Source organism: Diadema setosum, chromosome 10, assembly GCF_964275005.1.
Source record: "Diadema setosum chromosome 10, eeDiaSeto1, whole genome shotgun sequence".
Lineage (NCBI taxonomy): Eukaryota > Metazoa > Echinodermata > Echinoidea > Diadematoida > Diadematidae > Diadema > Diadema setosum.
In genome coordinates, this window is record NC_092694.1 from 33,345,129 (window position 1) to 33,367,112 (window position 21,984).

The following is a 21,984-nucleotide window of genomic DNA, read 5'->3' on the forward strand; positions in this document are numbered from 1 at the left end:
GGACAACAGGCAATATCAAAATCTTCTCTATAAGGCAGAAAAAACCTTTATGTGAATGTGCAGCATTATAATTGCTCATTTTCATTTTTTTTGGACATGCTATTCATTGCATTAAATACAAGTTTTAGCCACGTTATAGTTACAAATAGTTTATCATCGTATCTCTTGCTGTGCATTTCATGAGATTGTTGTCAATTTTGTATTTCATTTTGGCATGCATTTTCATTCCATCGGAGGGTCTACTAAATCCTTAAATATCAAAATACACACTCTATCACCCTATCTTCATGTATGCATGTACTTTGAAAAATAGAAAATCAAAAACAAAGGCGAATCAAAAACTTGCGGTGTTAGAAGCAAACACTCATCGCATATTGTGGTGAGAGAAAATAAGGCATTCCTGATCTGTAAATTTAGATCACTAAGAATTAAAGGGCGTTGTAGCTCCCTATAAAAGGTGCCCCCACCGCTCCCCTGCCCCCCCCCCCAAAAAAAAAATCCTGCTGCCCCACACTCTATTTAGATACATGTATCAATGTTGGGAATCGTAGCATTGCGACAAATTCATCTCCACCTGTTAGGATGAAGAAATATCAATAAAAGCAAACAAAGTACCAGAGGGATCATCCTCAATTTGAATAAAACAATGAACCTTTGAAGTTTCAGTATCTGTCTATGCAAATAGTGGTACCTTTGTGTTAATGTGATGATCGACAAAATATATCTTTTGCAAAACGACAGTAAGAGAACAGTATACGCCTATCTATCCTTGACACAAGTGACAGTTTAAATGCTGAATGACCTCATTGCCTGTTCTCTTTCCTATCTGTTTACAAATACATGTCTCCTGTCCAGTTATCCAAACAATCCACAAATGACTTTGTAGGTCATTCCTCAAAGAGCGAGGGAGCGTTTTACTATATACCAAGGTGAGTTATTGTAGGGAATGGTCTCTCTCTCTCTCTTGTGCGCGTGATGGTTGCCATAGTGACTTTGCCTTTTGTTCTTTGTTCCACACATACCAATAATTGAGAACATCATGGTACATAAAGTTTCTTCTTCTTTTTATTGAACTACCATCTATGCACTTCGATGCCGCTCCAATCTAACAATTACTCACATGTGAGGTTGACATGGGGTGGTTCCTCATTTTTCAAATACTCTCACGCTGTTATAAGTTAGTCTGATAAAAAGAGAGTAAAATCTTAAGAGTTCAACAGTACAAATTTGACTGAAATCAGATGAAAAGTAAGGAAGTTATGAAATTTTTAAAGTTTTGGTATTATCTGCAAAACAGTTTTTGTACTGTAGATATGAATATGCAAATGAGTGAGCTAGCCATGTCATGACCTCACAATTTTCCATTGATCGTATACAAAAGTGACGAACATTTGATGTTTCGGTCATTGATGTCTGAAACATGATGTTATTCCTGGTTGAATAACTTCAGAATAGTGATTAATTAGATATGCCAGGATTTGTGCCTCGGGCATAATTGCATTTGAATGAAAAACTGGACATTTCCAAATTTCATGTCCAAACTATATGGCAAGTTGTGAGGGGATGACATGCGCTCTTTGCCATTTGCATATTCATATTGACCGTTCGAGAACTGTTTCCCTAAAAATTAGCAAAATTTTAAAATGTGATAACTAATTTTGTCACCCAATTTCGATCAAAAGTTTACCTTTGAAAACGTAATAATTTACTCTTTCTTACCAGACTAACTTATATTTGGACTGGATTTCCCCTTTATAGCATGTAGAACTGGTGTGCATGATGTCCTCTTGATATTTGTGAAATCATATCACCATTCCTGAACCTGGAGACAGCCTATCTATACAGGAGTCGGTTTCATGAAGTCACATCACATAAACCTGTTTTTATGTAGCTGTGAGAGAATTTCAAAGAGAAGTAAAATTCATTTTATGCAGTCTCTCTTATATACGTATGTACGCCTGAGCAGTGCACTCTTTGATGCATAAAAGAGATGGTACAGCATTGGTGGAGATGAGAATTGGGCTTTTAACTTTTTGCGAGATACCAAGAAAACATTTATGAAATATTACAGAGCATACCATTTTAACCCTATTCTAACTGGGGGGGGGGGGTCAAATTGGCCCCCCCCCCTCGACGTTTCGCGCCACGATTTCGCAACGCGCAAAGCTTTTGCCGTGTCGTTTCACGACTTTTTTCATTGAAGTTTCCCGCATATTTTGAGACCAAATTTGCGACGTCCGGGTACACCGTTTTGAAGTTACGTAATGTTTTGCATATGCATGTCAACCAAAAAACAGCTCAAATTCATGATATCGTGTGCAAATCCAATGCAAATTGTGTTTTTGGGTTAAATTGATATAAATTAGATTATTTCAACTTTTAACCATTGAAATTAATTAATTCTAGTGTAGATAAGCCTGAAAAAGTGCCTGCAACAAGTTTTGGCAAAAAACAATAGAAAACAAAAGGTTGAATAAACAATAAAATACATAAGAAATTAACAAAACAATAAAAAACAAAAGAAATTAATTTCAATTGAGCTATTTTTTTACACAAAAATTGTTTGATGTGTCTTGAGGAATTCTGACACAAAAATCTAGCAATCCTCCAGTTTTTTTAATGGAGTTATAGGTGAAAATATGATTTCATGCACAAATTTGCATAATTAATTCATTAAAAATAGAAAGGCAATATTTTTCTATTGTATGACAACGTAATCTTGTAGTTGACATCCAACTCTATCTTCAGGCAAAATTTTGCGGCGATCACGCTATCGGTGGCCGAGATCTGAAGGGGGGGTCAAATTGACCCCCCCCCTCAGTAAAAACTTGGTCTCAAATAGCCCAGTTAGAATAGGGTTAAGAGGAATTCAAAGTTTGTTTGATGAAAAGCGGGTTTGGAATAACTGAAACATCCAAAAACAAAGTAAAACAAAGCGATCGTAATAAAAGCTGGGTCCCACACTATTACACTATATATTAGAATCGCTCTGTTTGAATATATCCGCCATTTCAAAACCAATTTTCATCAAATAAACGTTGAATTCCTCATGGAATTACATGCTCTTTCATATTTCATAAGAGGTTTCTCATTATCTCACAAAAAAATAATGTTAGAAACCTGAAATTAGGTCTCAACCAAAACTATACGATCCCTTTAAACACATGTTTTGACGAGTGACAGTGTACACTAACCACATGACAGATGTGATTACATAATTACTATATTCATATCAGAGTGGAGAATGGCGCTATAGAAATTGTATGTATGTATGTATGTATGTATTATTATTATTATTATTATTATTATTATTATTATTATCATTATTATCATTATTATCAAAGCTTCTCGGAGGGCTGTTTATTGGCTTGCTATTTGTGGTAATAAACGTTGCTAGCGATCGATTTAGAATTCAAAGGCATAAAGTTAAATGTTCCCTGAAATACAAATGCATGCTGATTTGTGTTGATTTATAATACCCTCAACATCACTTTTGCAGTGAAAAGCATATCTAGAAACATTCCGTATATTTCTATCTTATTTTTCCTCTATTTTTCTGTAGATTACGTGGATTACCCCCCCCCCAAAAAAAAAAAAAAAAAAATAATAATAATAATGATAATAATCAATAATTCCAAACCAATATTCTTGTTGTGACCTCATCTGTCAATCATTGCTGAAATACTAATATGATTAACAAAAGACATTGGAATGCACCCTTGCCTAGACCGAGCACAATTTCATGTTCCCTTGCCATGATTAATTGTCTTTTGTTACATTGATATTGCAGAAGATATGACAAACAAAATGATTAGAACTCTGCAATACATTATTTTGATCTAATGAATTTTAGAATTTGTAATTTGTAGACCTATTCACATCAACAGTTCAAGTAACATGTAATGGATGTCGGGAACCTGTAGGGGATGTCATTATAGGTGGTTCAAACTCAATTCAATTCACTTCAATTCAATTTTATTTTTGTATTTCTCGATGGAAAATACATGATATATAACAAAATATGATAATACAGAATGTCCAGCTTGGATATATACATAAAGAAATAGGAATACAAACAATACGTAGCGGTCGATGTGTCATTTTCAATCAAAGTAAAGGATGCAAAGAGAAATACGATGGAACCTACTAAAAAGCAAAGCTTGTTGAGTGTAGGTCCCAACAAAAGCCTAGTGTGGAGAACAGGATGAGGAGCATGGGTACAATTAAAGACCCAAAGTAAGGATAAACAAACTGGTGGCAAGTCAATGGTGAGAAGACAAAGGAAAAGAGACAGAGAAAAGTAGTGTGTGAAAGAGAGGGAGGGGGATAAAGTGAGGCCTCCATCCATTTCAAGTTTAATCGCTTATGATGGTGGTCTCCTGCATTCAATTATCTCTGTTGTTTACTGAAAAATACTGTATATTTTATTTCATGTTTCTGTGTATCAACATTGCTCAATGCAATCACCTATGTGAATCTATTTATGTACTGTTATCGATTCATTTCATTGCACTTGTTATTCTTTGTCTTTGTACTTTTTGAAGTTTGCATTCAAATTGCATTTGATTGAATGCAGAAATAAAAGCAAACAAACAAACAAACAAAAGTGAACGAACAAGAAAATGAGAGCACACTTGTGTACATCATAAAATTATATACAATTTGTAAACTGCTTTATTCAATATATGATGAAAGCGATGTACTGGTGACTACTGTTGTAACAAAGTCCTTGGGACCAGCATTTTTTATTTATTTATTTATTTATTTATTTATTTATTTATTTATTTATTTATTTATTTATTGGTTACAAAGTATATCGATACTCCATTATAGCTGAACAGTAAAGCATGATGCAAAGATATAGAGATGATAATTTTCTGACCTGAATTTTTACTTTGTTGCACCGGGAATTTCGTTATAACCGTGTCAGTTATACTGGGAGTGCATTGAGTCTGTAATAGTTGTAATGTTTAAATGTTGCAATACTAATCAGTAGTTTGTAACAGTACACTCTCTTTTAATAACTTCCTCATAAGTATGACTGTTCAGTATTACTGTCTTTGTACTAAATACTAAATCTTCCATTTCTTTGATGTCTGTGAAATATGATAATTAGGATGCCTTTATTTTTTAATTTGTCTTTGAATAGGATATTTGTTAATTCATTGGAGTTGTGCCCAAAGAAATGTCTGGATTGCAGGCTTGGGGCTGCAAATCTTGAGTGTATTCATGCAAAGCTGCACACTAGTGCTGGTCCAACGGTCCCTGACCAGTAAAAATCACTGTCAGACCAGTAACTTTTTCAGGATAGGACCGGTAGAAAATGGGAAAAAATGCTTAGCTATTTCGAAAGACGAATTGAACCAATAGAAAAAAATGGGTTAGTGTACAGCCCTGATTAATGTGTTCATGATGTTTATGATCTGCATTTTTTTTAGTACCGTTTCTTTGCTATGCTTGAATATGAGAATGTTGAATATAATTATGTGTATGCACACATAAAGCAGTTTTAATAGTAACTTCGCGAAGAATATGACTGTGAAGGCACAAAAATTGCGCTCGCACACACTCCTAGCACTCGTACACTTTGCACAACTGAGCATACCATTTATGATAATGCTATCATGTGCACTAATGAAGGGGTTTCCAGTCTGTGTGGTGTTTTGATGGTAGGGAGCTTTAGATTTGCGGCGCGGACGTTCGAGACAACGATGGCGTTGGACGTTCTCCTCTCTCCGTGCGTCGTGCTGAAAAATAGCTTTTACGCTGAGACGCAACCCATAGAATATAAAATGGCACCCCCATAAGATCAGAGCATGAAGTAGCTCTCTACGTCGTGAATTGAACGGACGTATATAAAGATAGCCTAGAACGCGTAGTGAAAACTCAGACGACGCGAGCGATTAATAGATCAACAGATATGCAATTTTGCGCATGCTCAGAACAGGATTTTTTTTTTCTCTCTCCCTCTCTCTCTCTCTGAACGTCCCAGTTGCAAAAATCTAAAGCTCCCTAATTATCATGTTCACGGGCTTTCTGACATGTAAAGGCTGGGGTTATTCTTCTCATTTTGAATGGGCTTTTACCATTCACTTCCATCAACAGCTTTCCAATGAATCTGGCGAATACAAATTTATCATCAAAATCAATCCTTCGGGAACAACAGATTTTCACTCTCTCATGCGGTGAGTAAACTATACATCTCTGTTGGAAATGCAGATTACTTTTTTAATGTGGTCACATTAAATCCACAAATCAGCTTTTAAATCTTTGTTTGTATGTCTTGTCTCCTTTGAGCAAACACCCACGAACAAATAATGATCCTCCCCCTCCTCCATAACCTGACATCTCATCGAATAATGATAATGGTGATGAATGGATTATCTAAAAACAACACGCAATTGGCTACTTGAAAAACTTACTCCCGGTCCCGCTCCCGGTATTATGGTAAATTTTACTGTGTTCTCATATCTATCTGTGTGAGAAATCTATTTTCTTTTCCTGCAGCTGTCACCCTGCATCGCTTCATAAGTCTCCAGATATGTGTGTGTGTGCGTGTGTGTGTGTGTGTGTATTAATGTATATATTATGTATGATATATATACATATATAAATAAAAGAAGAAACAAACTGGTAATGCATTTTTGGCCAGTAAAGCATGAGTTTATTCAACTCAAATTTTCGGCGTCCTACACCTTCTTCAGGAGTCTTGACAAAGAAGAAGAAGAAGGAGGCGTAAGACGCCTTCAGTGTTCATCGGTGTTTTGAATACTCAATTCAAATTTACAGCGTAGGACGCCGAAAATTTGAGTCGAATAAACTCATGCTTTATTGGCCAAAAATGCAGTACGTGTGTACCAGTTTGTTTCTTAATTTCTAAATCTGAGGGGCCCACATCCACAAGCTTTGTCTTTTTAGTTGGTCCCTCCATTTTTCAAATTTTACGTACTGTTTGCTTCCCTCTTATCACTTCAGTTTTCATGACAATTATCATAAGGTTCCACAATTATTGTACGCTCTTTTCATCTCACATAGTTTTATGCACCTTATTTTCTGTTACCAAAAAAAGTGACGTCTGTATATTTTTGTCGAAAAATGAAATAAGAATTAAATTTGATGTATGCATATATATAGAGAGAGAGATTGTGTATTATAATGTGGTGTGTGTGTGTGTGTGTGTATGTGTGTGTGTGTTGGCCTATGTCAAAATCCTGTAAAATGAGTTTTGAAATGATCTTACTCATTAAGATTGAATGTTACCCACCTAACAATAACAGGAAATGGAAAATCAAATAATAACAATACTATGTATGTGAGGAAATGAGGTTCTGAACTTGAGAAAAAATTAAATGAGTATACAAACTTTTCAAAATACTACTTGATTCTAGATGGTGTTAGACATTCAATAAAATAGGGTAGCACTGTGAAAAACTCCCCAAAACTCATATTAACAGGTAGAGTTATCAAAATTCAAGTTTTTAGCCTTTTGTTCAAAATTTTATTGTAGTTAATTATGTGAAGTTTGATATTTTCTCTTCTGTATGAATTTGTGAAGGAATGCTTTGATATGAAAATGTGTTTGATTTCACGAAGACAGTGCATGTTCCATTTACACGATAGTTTGAATGAAACCGTTACTTTGAGAATTTTTTTTTTTCAAAACAGTGTGATTTTATTTTTTTTTCTTGAAGAGCTTACTGTCGAGTGGTATCAGGAGAATCTAAAATTCAAAATTCAGAAAATAAATGTTTGCATGGTGTATCAAGTTAAGTTATTCTGATGGGTTGATTTGTTTCATTATAACTTGTAAGTTTTGGTGTCTGCAAAACAAAACAAAACTCCCTTAGAAAGTGAGCAGCATAAAAAAAAAAAAATTAATAAAAAAATAATAAGTCAATAAAGCAGAAATCTCTTTAAAAAAAAACAAACAAACCACACCAGCGCTGTGTAATCAATTTGTGTGGCATTAATTTTCAATCATATCAGCTCACTGCAATAACTGTTCATCCAGCTCCGACGTACTCTGTGGGTTTAGAGGTAAAAGCAAAAATTTAATGTGTTACACTACAGCTTTGGATCAGTTTGTGAAATATTCTGTGCTACGGTGTAGTACATGCAAATGGATATTAGTACAAATTTCAGCCAGCAAGTATAACCAAACCATCGAATTGCATGATCTGTAATACACTTTGCCGACTTACTACGTCTTTTGTTCCTTTCTTTCTGTAATTCCCGGCCCTGGGTTGGTCCAAAAACTTGCTGATTGAGGCATGTCTTTTACATGAATATTATGTTGGATTGTTGTTGGTTTTTTTTTTTTTTAAGATTTCTTTTTCTACCACGTGGCTCTATATTATTTATCCTGGCTCCATTAAGTCTAAAGAGCTAGAAATTTGCATAATTGCTTGATTTACAAATCGTGGTCTATTCACAACACTTGGTACAATGCTTACAGGGATTTTATATAGTAAGGAGTGGAAGAAAATGTTGATGCTATGAAAAGCACTTTCTTTTAATAGCTGTTTTGTTTTCATATTTTTTAATTTGTTTTAAATCTTCATTTAAGCATCAAATAAAGATACAAACTTGTACTATTGTCTATACTTAAAACATGAGTCATGTGATTAGCCTGATACATAAATATTATACACTGTTTATAGTATGCAAAGTTTTACAAGAAATTAAATTAGGATTTGTGCAGTGTGAAGTAGAGCATAAATATATCAGGAATTATCATCTTTTAATAATGCTTGGTTGAATTGCATCACTACACCATGTACACGTTGAAAAATGAATTAAGCCATTGTGGCAAATTTATAACCATATGTGTTTCATAGCTTTAATTTGAAGTCGACTGTTTGATGATTGGGAATATGAGAAAGAAAACAAAACATTCTACCCAGACTTTTATTGTCACCATGTAGCATGCTTAATTAATAATAAATGCAGATGACAATACATTACACCATTACACAGGTGTTGGGAGAGTGCAATCTTCTTTTTTTCACTTTAATGCGGGTGTAGGAACTGCTGAATCTTTTCTTTTTGCTTTACTTTACCATGCAACCATATCCATTATGTTAATTCACCTTCTGACTCAAATCTTAATTTATTCATTTGCTTCTTATCACCACCTGTATGGTAAATGTTAGATTTTGCAAGTTGTGTATAAACTAGCATTTTAAAATTGGTATAACTTAAAGTCTTGAATATCTTGGTTTTACAACAACTGGTGCAACTGAATGGAGGCGATACACTAGAGCTCACATTTCTTTGCTGAGGCCTGAATATATCTTACTTTGCATTTATCTTGCTCTCACTGACATTTGCGCTTGCTTTCTGTTTGTTTGTCTGTCTGTCTACCTCTCTCTCTCTTTTAAAGTACTAACATATTGTGGGATATAGCGGGTTGTGAATGGTGCAAAGCAGTGTGTTACTGATTATTACATGAAAATGAAATTACCAGTGACAATGCAGAGGTACAGTGTAAGAACATGGTTATACTCTCTTTTTCCATACCTACGTGGTATTTATAAAATTTCCAGTTATGTTGTAGTCAGAATTACAAATTCATCACTCATGACGATTTGATAGTCCTATTTGATAATTGGGCAATTCCACGGTAACTGACGTTACACATAAGGATTTTCATGAAATTGTTTACCTTGTAGTTTTGTGAATGAAAGCACCTTGGGCTTGCAATTAGCATTGATGAATAAGTTCATGAGAATGAAGAAATAGGTGGAAAGTTTTTCTCTCAAACTGCATTTCTTATCACATAGCAAGTGAAAATGTGTCGGTAACTGACGTTACGGAAAAAGGACATGGGAAATTGTGGTGTAGATGAAAATGGAAATATCTCATGTCCCTGACTTTTAGCCTTTATGTGTTTAATATGGCAATACACTTAGGTTCTTAGGAACAGGTGTGCAAAATAATGTGCACTTTAGATATTTCCTTTTAGCACCACGCCAATTTCAGTGAAGGCATGACGGTAACTGACGTTACGTAACTGACGTTACGCTTACATTTGCCATAGGGTTTACACATGCAAAATCATGATTGGGAATAGCTATGTGATATTTCATAATTCTGACCATTCAGAATGATTTGTTTGATATGGAGTCATACCTTGGTTTATCAGTCATAAATATACAATGAAATGAAACAGTAGTCCATTTTCTTTGTGTTCTATGAAAACTTAAAGGTAGACATGTCAGTAACTGACGTTACGTAACTGACGTTACACATACTTTGCTGTGGGGTTTACAGAGAACAAATTTATTTAACAGGTTATTATACTGCTGCAATGTACCAGTGACAATCCCAGGCAACTACAGCAACAAATTAAAACAAAATCTAAAGACACAAATAATATTGGGTGGGCCCTTATAGGGGGCACCCCCCCCCCCATGCCATAGCACAGTTGGGCAAAGATAATGTAAATGCACAAGAGGATATTTCTTGACATTTGTCTGAAGATTTAATTTTTATTCAACATTTATGATTACACAGAGCCATTAATAGATTAAGCAGTTCCAAGTATAAATATATTGACGTGGCTAAGGGCTTTTTTGTTTGTTTGTTGGTTTGTTTTTTAATGAACAGGAAAGTTTTTATCTACAAATTGTACATAGAGTGCTCCACCCATAATACCTTGTAGTACTACACAAAACATGGATATTTTTGTGCTTGAAAAAAATATCAAAATATCTTCCAGGTCATGGGGAAAAAAAACATGTATCAACTCATAAATATGCATAAATAGTGTGGTCATGAAATCTATTGTGATATATTTCTCCTTCTTTTCTTTATTTTACTCCTGATGATCTCCATCATCAATTGATTTAAATGAAAAGTGTCGCACTTTTAATATTTCTCTGTGAAGAAGAAAAATAAATGCTTTTTTGGTCAAAAGAGCATTATTGTTTTATTCCTAGCTTGAAGTAATTTAACTGTTTTGCTTTTCCTTTTCACTGATATATCACGGCTTGCAAATACATCTGAGATACCAAGAAATCGGACTTTGCAACGAAAGAATACTAAAATCAATATAAAAGACTCTTCCTGTTCATAATTATCATATGTTGTATTACAAAATGTCCCTGCATGAATAGAATAAAGTAATCAACAAATACACACTGTGTGAACAATATTTTTTAAACCCTATAGAATCCTCTCTCACTTTGAGCAACATCAGTGTTAAGTTTCAAACAATAATGAGTACATGCCTTACGTACCATAATGCAAGATGAGCCATGTTAACTACACCACACATTTAAGTGCAAGAGAAGAAATATCTGTTTGTGCATTTGCCTTGAGGTAGAAACTTGACTACATGTAAGCTTCCTGAAAAAAAAAGAAAAATGCCAGCAAAAGCAAACATTGGTGAAGATTGTTAAACTGTTGGTATACAGCTGTGCAGAAGTTTGTTTGTTTGTTTTTTTGTAGAAAATGTGGTTAACATGCAATCATGTCACTGATTACATGTAGGCCTACAAACTTTGGTAGCTTTATCATCCCGTAGGACTGGGAATGTACTAATTTGAGTGCGTATGTACTGCATGTGGCAAACTAAACTTCCAGATGATTTAACCTTAAACTTGTGCTGAATCAAAAATCGAAAGCTCAAGCCCCCCCCCCCCCCAAAAAAAAAAAAAGATAATCATGGTAAATGAATGAATAAATGAATTTAGAAATAAAATAAAATAAAAAAAGAATATCCATGGACATACCATGGTAATGACATCATTTCCTATGAAAGGGATTGCTGCTCTTTGTTGTAAGTTGACTTCCCAGATGTATTGAAATGGCCAAAAGTCAAAAAATTTGCCTCAGTTATAATTACTGTCATGGTAACTGACGTTACATACTCGTGTATGACGTTTCGGTAACTGACGGTACACATTTTGTAGTGTTCATTTTGACTCTCCAGTATGCCAAGTATCCTTATTTCTGGTATTAAAATAAAGGCATATGGGCATACATTAGAAATCCCAAGTTACATCATACAGCTCACTTCCTTTGATGAATTAACTTAAAAATTCCTTGTTTTTGGTAACTGACGTTACATCCATCATTATCAAAGTAATTAACAGTTTTTATCAAATTCTTTAAAGCTACCAGCTTTTTTTTTCTATCGTGTGGTAAAAGACTTCTCTCACTGGTAACTGCATGCATATGAAAGATTGTTGTTTAGGGTACTAATAAAGTGGATATACAGAGAGTAAGTTATGCGACAATACACTCTTTTCACCATTGAGTTATAGGCATATTTTGGCAGCCATTTTGAAAATCAAAATGGCCGCTTTTATTGATAAACATAATGATTCTTAAAACTTCAACTCAAGTACTGTCTGAAAATGTATGGTGTTTGAAACAAATATCATTTTGAATTTTTGGCACCTGTGTCCTAGTTACCGTGGAATTGCCCAATTGAGAGTGGCATAATAAACTTTTACTGAACACCTGTATGTGACGTCACTCATTTTCAGTCCATTTTGTTCATCTTGGTGTAGGCTAATTGCTGGCAGCCAACAGTTTCATTGATTCTTGTTCATGCGAATACAGTGGAAACTTGGTTTAACAAGATCTTTGGGACCAAGATAATTTGTTCGTTACATCAGATATTTTGTTGGATATATTTGTAGTCAATAAACAAGACAAAACAAAGGGGGAAAAGTGTAGGACCAGAAAAACTAGATTGTTGTATCAGGTATTTTGTTATCAGATCTCTTTATATCAAGTTTCCACTCTAGTAAACTTTGATTTAAAATCTCATATGTATATTTAAATACAAAGTCAGGAAAAACGTCAATTGTAAACTTCAAATCATTTAATTTCATAGCCTTGCTCAAAATCTTTGTGTTGCCATTGTTACGTTCTAGTTCGTATTGTTTCCCCAACCACTGATGATTGGTTTGTGACCAGTTCAGATTGGTTTCTATGTAAGACACTTGTCCTATATCATCTTGATCATGACACACATAATGCTTCATATTACAAAACATTGTAAGCATCCTGAAAGTTTGCCTACAAGTTCTGAAGTGTACATGTGTGCCAGTGAAAACATTGGCAATACACCCAAGCAAGAACAAATTGCAGTCACTACAGGCTACAACTTACTGTCTTCCCTTTCACTGCCTTCATTGCATTTTGCTATTGATGACAGCATGTTTGTCGATTATCTAAAAGTTTACATTTTAACATGATCATTATAGATATTCCTGCTGGAAAATATTTTGTGTGTGACCCACTAATACCACATGAATATGCTTTGATCAAGTCAAAGACATTAGCGTAGAGAATTTATCAAATCAAAGAATAGTTTTATTAAAAACCATTGATAAGAAATCAGGTGATTGTTCGAATATTGGTATAGGAAGTGTGACGTATGGACTCTTTGAAATGGACTCATTGAATTCTTTGTTTTCTTTTCTTATCTCCTGAAATACATTCTTTTTTAAAGATTTGGAACATAATTGTATTTTCTATGAAGCACGCTAATACATGGTGTGTGACCCACCACCACACGAATCCCCTACATTTTCATCAGCATCTGCTTGAACCTTGAGATGCTTTCCCAAAAAGTTTGTTTATCTGGTTACAGAGTTTCGTGCGTATATTGCTGGTTTTGCAAAATGGTAGATTTGACGAGTTGTGTAGCATTCTAATCTCAGGTTTGAGAATATGAAATAAGAAGAATAAAAAGGAAAGCCCTGTTTATTGATGATTTGATAAAGGGTTGGTAATGGTGGGTCACACCAAAGACTCAGAAAAGAGAAAAGAGAATGGCAAAGCGTTTCAGTAACAGTTTATCTCCAACTTTTACTTCATTCAGTTTGAAATATATTTTTTTAATAATGATATTCAAATTCACAAACACAATTTATTTTCATTTCAACAGTATGAGTGACAATGTGATATTACAAGTTGATTTTCAAAATCTTTGTCTTTGCTGATGTGATCTGTTTTTGCAATGTTATTATCCTGTGACAGGCAAGATGACGTGACCCTAGGTGGGACGGCCCAGGTTGACCGATGGGACACAGAAGTTGACCAGAAAGACTCCAAAGAGATTTGGGAGAGAGCTGTCGGCATCCTACCAAGTTTGAAGGTTTGACTTGCAACTGCAATTTCTGTCCATACATAACATATGCCCCCCCCCCCCAGAAAAAAAAAAAAAAAATGGCGAAAAAATAGAGGATTACTTATTTGACTTTAGGGGCAAAGTTCATATTAAAGTTTATTCAACTGATTTATCAAGTGTCATGTGAAATATTGTGTTGTATATAGGGGGAGAGGTATGCACATGGGAATCATGAAATCACCCCGGATACCTGAAAAGTAGGCCCGTATGCTTTTTGTGGAAATACTCATAATATTTCCAGACAGACTACATAAGAAGGTGATACGTTAATGTCATGAGGTATAGGGCGTCGATGGAAGGCTCAAAGAATTATAGTAATATGCAAGACAAACATTCAACTCTTTGAGTGCATGCTCGAAAATTGTAATAGAGTAGTGTCTGTATTTCCTTACCAGGATGCCAAGATCTTAAAAGAGTGGGTTGGACTTAGACCTCAGCGCACTAAGGGAATTCGAGTTGAGGCAGAGACCATGAACTTTGGAACAGAAAAAGTTAAGGTAAGAAATTATTCCTGTGTAGTGTATGTCTGTGTGTATCTCTTTCTCTCCCCCCCCCCCCCCCTCCCATGGGGGATAGGCATTCCTTCATTGTACCACTTGTACATAACTTGAGTTTAGGCTCCCCAAAACTGCCCACCAAAATTTTCTAAGTGTTTGATGTACTGTACAAGTATGAATGTACTGAACTTAGTGGGGGATTGTGTGCTTGTTTGTTCAAAAAAAATAAGAAGAAGAAAGAAAGAAAGAAATAAGAGAAAATAAGAGAAAATAAAATAAAAAATAAAATAAAACTGTTTCTTGTCATTTTAGAGATCTGATTTGCATGAACATTACAATGTTGGCGCTATTCAGCAATCAAAATTCAATATAAGGCTTACACATTTAAGAATACAATTTTTATAGGTTGATGAAACAACCTTTTCTGAGTATACATCTAGTGGCCTTGGAATTACAAATCCATTTTGAATTCCCCAAACAATAAATAGCCACTCTATGCATTTAAACATACTGATATCTTCCCTCCCTTTTCTGGAAAGAAACATTCTTAACTTCATGTTCATGTATTTTTGATGGGGAAGAAGCATTCACTTATCAGTTATAGTTTACCATGCGGTAAATCATAAGGCTAAGAATCCAGATTTAAAGGGATGGTACAGTATTGGTGGAGATGAGAATTGGGCTTTTAACTTTTTGCGAGATACCAAGAAAACACTTATGATATAGTACAGAACATACCATTTTAAGAGGAATTCAAAGTTTATTTGATGAAAATCGGGTTTGGAATGGCTGAATCATCCAAAAACAATGTAAAACAAAGCGATCGTAATAAAGTGTGGGTCCCACACTTTATTAGAATCGCTCTTTTTTTTTTATTTATCAGCCATTTCAAAACCAATTTTCATCAAATAAATGTTGAATTCCTCATAGAATTACATGCTCTTTCATATTTCATAAGAGGTTTCTCATTATCTCACCAAAAAATTAATGTTAGAAACCTAAAATTAAGTCTCAACCAGAACTGTACGATCCCTTTAACAGTTTGGTCAAGAATCTCATGTGGAAACTTCAATGCTGGCTTCATATTATGCAAGATCACATTTTTATCATCTGTAGTATCAGGACTCTTCATATCTCATTTTGCTCTAAAAGTTTCTGAAAGGTGTTGTTATAGTACATAGTGTACCTCTGTTTCTGTCTGTTTGTGGTAGGTGGTGCACAACTATGGCCATGGTGGAGCTGGGATCACCCTCCACTGGGGCTGTGCTGAGGATGCTGCAAAGCTGGTGCAGAAAGAGCTCTCCTACACTCCACCCAAAGCAAAGCTCTGATCCAACGGGAACATTCATTTGGGCTTCTGTTCTCTTGCACTCTCTCTCCACCGTTCTCAGTAATAAACAGGCTTTCTTTCTTCTTTTTTATGATAATAAAGATATCTTAGTATGTTGGGCATTACTTATGGTAATAAGTGGCTTAACAGATCACATCAGTGAGTAATTGCTGTAGCTCATCACCGAAGAATGTAAACATTGACTTGTGTAGTCTTGATCTGTGCTTGCATTTTCCTCTTCCTCTTAAAACTCTTTCTCAGGGAGTTATGAATTTTTATTGACATCGCACAAATAAATCAGGGCTTAATGGTATGATAAATGGTTTGATCAATGACAGAGCTGATATTTTGCATTTATTGATGTGTGTAATTTAAAGTGTTAAGTCTACATAGTGAAAATGTGCTTCATTCTTTACAAAACCAATGTGATACAGTGCACTCCCGTTATAACAAACACAGTTATAACAATAATCCTGCTACAACTAAGTAAAATTCAGGCCGCAACATTATCCGTTCTCTGTTTTTTTTTTTATTGTTTACATGTTTCGATATAACGAAAGAAAACTGCCGGTCCCCAGGACTTCGTCATATACGGGAGTCCACTGTATAAAGAGTGTCTGCCAACTATTCCCATTTAATATATTTTTATAGTATATCCATTCAACCTTAAAATGGGATTCCTATTTTTGTGCACACCAGCTAATAGTGATGTATGGGAGGTGGGTGAAAAGTTGTAGATTTGCGCTGTTTTTACCACTTATACATTATTGAATATCATGGTTGACAGTTATACTAATGTGATTTTAGAGCAACAACAACAACAACAAAAAATGTGTTGATTTTATCGAAGAAACATTTAATACATTTTAATGGCAAGAAAAAAAAAAACATGACGTACAAGAAAAACATTTCTTCCACAAGCGCTGAATTTCATTACAGAGAACAATCAGTGAAAGTTTGTCTGAAATGAGAAGAAAATATTGTGTTTCTTTTGATTTATGATTCATATTCTACAAGCCATAATAAGAGATTATACCATAAATAGACCTCAACATTCACTTGGATTGAAAGAGAAAAGAATTTCCATTGCTATAATGAATGCGACATTCTTGCCTCTTTCATCAGCACTTAAGGAAAGATGATAAGGTTTGAAAAGAGTAGCAATTAACTTGTGTTTCTATTGATAAAGAATTTATTCCAACATTACAGAAAAATTCTTTCGCTATCTCTCTCTCTCTCTTTCTCTCAAAAAAGGACCAAAATAGACCAACTCCTAAACTAGATTTAACATACCTGCTATCTTCGACAGAATTTATATAAAGCAAATAATGATAAGAATATATATATATATATATATATATATATATATATATATATATATAAATGACCTACTTAAATATCAAATGGCCAGGCAAACAGGCAAAGGTCCACTCCTTTTACTGGCAAATGCCACTGGTATTTCTTGTCAGATTGAATTTTAATTTTCTTTGGCAAGTGGGCACATGAGTTTGCATCACACGGTCATGTACTGCAGTATTATTCAGTCACTTCTATCTTTGTAAACACACGGTGTAACCTCGTGATGAAGAGGTCAACTATGTGTATCAAAATCTTGCTGATACGGCAACGTGATTTTGCGGGTCAAACAAAGAAAATGTCATGTGGCTTTTTTACTTGGGCTGGCCCTCTTTATAATGAGGATCCCCCCATTCCAAAACTCCTCTACGGACGAGAGAGATTCATATACATTGTACTTAATTCTTTTTTTCAGAAAATGTCTTCAATATTTGTGAATACTGAAGAGAATTTAATCATCTTTCCAGCAGTGATCACATGATATTATTTGTATTTGCTGTGTATCTCGTTCACATTATTACTGTACAATGTAAATGCAATGGAATTGGCACTATGTGTTTCCTTTAAAAGATAGTCACTTTTTTCCCTTCAGTCATGTTTTCAGGTTTCAGGTTTATTTAACACTTCCATAAAAACAAATCAACATATAACAGAAAACATTCAGCATTACAATCAATTAGACTACACAAAAGCATTATCATTACAACAACATTCATGAGAAGTATAACAAAACATAAATGATTGGATAGTGTTGGGAGACAAGCAGAAAGGCACAGCCTTATATTTAAGCCTGTCTCCAGAAAAAATATACACATATATTATAACAAATCATATCATGGAAATATTTTTGATGAATATAAAACATCTCAATTTCAGCAAGTTGAAACATGGCTGTACACACCTATCAGATACACACACACACTCACATACGCACGCCTACACACAAACGGCCTAACAATCAGAAAATTCAGTGTATTGATTTAGAAGGTATAACTTGTATCTCCTTTGGAATAATCGTAATGATGTGCTGCCTCGAATATCAGGAGGAATTCCGTTCCATATTTTAGGTCCATTGACAAATATCGATTTTTGAGACGGCAAGGTTCTGGCAAAAGGAACACTATATACGTTAACATTTCTCATATTATATCTACTCTTAGTATATAACTTAAAATAATCTAATAAACTTTTAGGAATCATATTGTTAAAACACAAATACATAAATATTGCACACTGATAAATATAAATATCTTGAAACCTCAAAAGTTTCAATTGGTAAAATATTGGAGTAGTATGGGCATAATAATCACTGTGATTTATCGAACGAATGGTTTTGGACTCAGTCAGGCGTTGCAACACCTGTCTGAAACCAAAACTTGACTGAGGTGAAAAAAAAAAATGACTTTGATACTTGATATTTCTTGAAATATTTAACCCGTAGAGATCTGAAATCTGAAAACGTATAAAATGAAATAAAGATTCTTGATGTTTTGTCTTGTTATGTTTTTGTTGTTTTATACTCGTGCTGCACAACGTTCCTGCATGTGCGGAGTCTTACAGGTTTTCCATTTTCTAGTAAATGCACATGAAAGGATGAAAAGGCGTGTGAAAATCTTACGAAGGCTTTTGAAAATTGTATTCTCCTGAGGTAGTAATGATTAAAATCACGTGTAAAATGTTCTTAAGAAGCATAATGTAAAATTTCAGTTAACGTGATAATGCGATGGTCTCTTCCTAGATGGTTACTTGAAAGGCATTGTTGTGTCTTATTTCATGTTATTTACTTTGTGTGATACTATCGGTATAGAAATTACGTAGGAAGTTAGGCCTACTAAGACCCTGGGCTCAGACCTTTTGTCTGCAAAGTGAAGTTACTATTGTTTGGAGATTTTATAACGTACAATATATATCAATCTTGAGTAAAATGTCACATTCTGATGAAATGTAACAATTTGAAGACTTATCATGAAACTGTTTCTTATACATGTATTCATTTTGACATGTTAACTGGGATTTTTCTTTCTTTGTTCACTTTGTGATGCATTTGTTATAATATACAATGTACCATAGTACATGATTGTATTTGAATGTATGAATGAAGCAATAAAAAAAGAAGGAACGATATTAAAGATATACAAATAAATGTCACTGAAATTTTTATGATTGTCCATATGGATACAGATTATCTTAAAAATGCATCAGTTTCCACAACCCCATCCCCCTTCGGTCTACCACCCATAAACACAGTGAAGACACATAATTATGCGGATCAAGTGGTGGCAAATACGACAATTCAGCTACTTCGCATTGTCCCTATAGTATACTCAATTTTCTTGTAATATCTTTCATTGAGAATTGCATATATTTCATCAAAGTGTGTTCTAAATATGTCACCATAAGTCTCTACCAAATCGCATGATATTATGCCGATCATAATCTTATTTTATCTCAACTTGATATAATTACATTTTGTATCAAGATATAGAATATATATCTTGACATAATTATATTTTATATCAAGATACACTGTGTAATGATATCTATCATAATCGTGTAACAGATATTATTAACTTGCCCTTTGTGTCCCCCCTCCCCCCACGTACAGAGAATCGTCACCACTCCCATACATTCGAATACCATTATTAAATAATGTTCAATTGTACCGTCAATGTACATATTATTTTAGGGTCGTCTGCTATATGATTTAGTGGATATTTGAAGGAAAAGGAACCCGGACAGAAAACAATTTACAGTATACTTCCAAGCGAAAGAACCTGTTATTGCAACTCCATTTATATTACTGGTTTGTATCAGACCATCTAGACAGATTGGTGAGGATTTGCAAAATTTTGACATTAATTAGTCACTCACAGATCCCTCGTGCCTTAGCCAAAAAATACAATTTTGCGGAAAGATATGAACAATACCGTGGTAAATGATATTTGAAATTTAATAACAGTGGGCTTCTTAATGTAAAGAGTTTGTAGATGGAATGATAACTGAAATAGAAATTATTAAACGAGATTGAGAAAGAGAATTTGTTGATAAATTGGTATTTTGTAATCTTTTAAAGATGTAAATGAGTCGGTATGTTGCAAAATATTCTGACGATAAAACGAAAGAAAGGAGAATAAAGAGGGAAAATTAGAAAAGGACTTAAAGCGATGTTTATTGACTTGTGTTAGGCTACCTCTTCAGGATTGGTTAAACAAACTGAAGGAAAGACAAAAACAATTAAGTTGATTATATGAAGAGTTTGTTTGCAAAGGCCAATAAGTCCATATTTGCCAAATGGAGCTATTTCCGATTAAAGGTCAGGAAAAATAAAGAGAACAATACACGTAAGAAAATATTTGCTTCTTTTGACCATAACTTCAAAAATGTGCCTTTATACGTAAGGACCAATATATGTCATTTAAAAGGTATTATTTTGTACTTTATGATCGAGACCGTACTTTAAAATCTTCAAAAATGGACTTATCGTTTTTTTGGGAACAAACTCTTCATATATATCACTGGAAGCACTTAAGGGTGTAAAGTGAGGTCAAGAGCAGTTTGGTTTGAGGGTGGGGAAAAGAATACAGAACATTTTGAACAATTGTTGAAATTCAGTAAAAAGAAAAGTGTATGAGATGAGCTGTATGATGAGATAGATATTAAAGAAATAAAAGATGTTGCGAGTTTATAGTTAAGATATTTTATGAATTATATAAAAAAAAATACGTTATATAAAAAGAGTGATGTAACAGAATATGTCTTAAATGATAATTTGTGTTTTAGAAATATTATTTCAGAATGAAGTGAGGAGAGTCGGGAAGAATGTGAAGGAAAGATAGTAAAGAGGAATGTTATGAGGTTTTAAAAACGATGAAGATGAATATAGCTCCAGTAATGATGTTTTACGATAAATGTAGATTTTTATATTTTACTTTTTGGTCATATTAGATAGGATGTCATTTGACAGAAGCTTTGACTGATGGGTATTTTATGAACATCTCATAAGAATGGAGTATTACATTGAGAGAAGGGGGTAATGATCCTTTAAATATTAAGAATTATTATAGACCAATTACGCTTTTGAATGTTGATTAAGTATTAGCAAAAAAAAAAAAAAAAAAGTTTTGAGTGAAATAATACGTATGAATCGAATGGGATATATGAAGTTGGAGAGGCAATACGATAGAAGGGGGGGGAGTTAAAGTAGAGTACAGTAGTATAATATGGTGAGGAAGGTTATTTAGGTCAGGTAAGGAGAATTTTGGGGGATGTGTTTTATTTCAGATGTTAATTACTTTGTACTTCCATTTTTTTTTTTTTCCTTCGGTAATTAATTGCGACACTAATTATTTCCATTTCATCTTGAAACCTGAAAAATGTATGATTATTTTATTTATTTTTAAAAGAATTATTCTCATGTCGTATACTAACACCAAAGTGAATTGATGTTTCTTGTATTATTCGATTCGAAGTGAATACTTGTGCATATTTTATCATTTGAAAACAAAAACAAAAACAAAGGTGGTAGATCTCGATAGTTCTGTATCAATAGCCTAGGCCTACCACATTGGCAAGTGTCTGCTGTGTGTAGTCTGCTGCCGTCAAGCTCGGGATCAGTACTGTACCTGCAACTAGCAAAAACAGAAACCAAACAG

The 21,984-nt window shown here is 34.1% G+C and overlaps 1 protein-coding gene across 1 annotated transcript in view; it reads left to right on the forward strand.

Moving 5' to 3' along the window:
* Window positions 1-16,019, forward strand: part of LOC140233954 (D-aspartate oxidase-like) — a 29,274-nt gene extending 13,255 nt beyond the window's left edge. The window contains exons 7-12 of the mRNA XM_072314042.1: window positions 856-929; window positions 6,106-6,185; window positions 12,888-12,918; window positions 13,999-14,116; window positions 14,545-14,646; window positions 15,858-16,019. Of these exons, the coding sequence (XP_072170143.1) occupies window positions 856-929; window positions 6,106-6,185; window positions 12,888-12,918; window positions 13,999-14,116; window positions 14,545-14,646; window positions 15,858-15,977 (525 nt within the window). The 3' untranslated portion in view covers window positions 15,978-16,019. The remainder of the gene's footprint in view (window positions 1-855; window positions 930-6,105; window positions 6,186-12,887; window positions 12,919-13,998; window positions 14,117-14,544; window positions 14,647-15,857) is intronic.
* The last annotated feature ends 5,965 nt before the right edge of the window (window positions 16,020-21,984 follow it).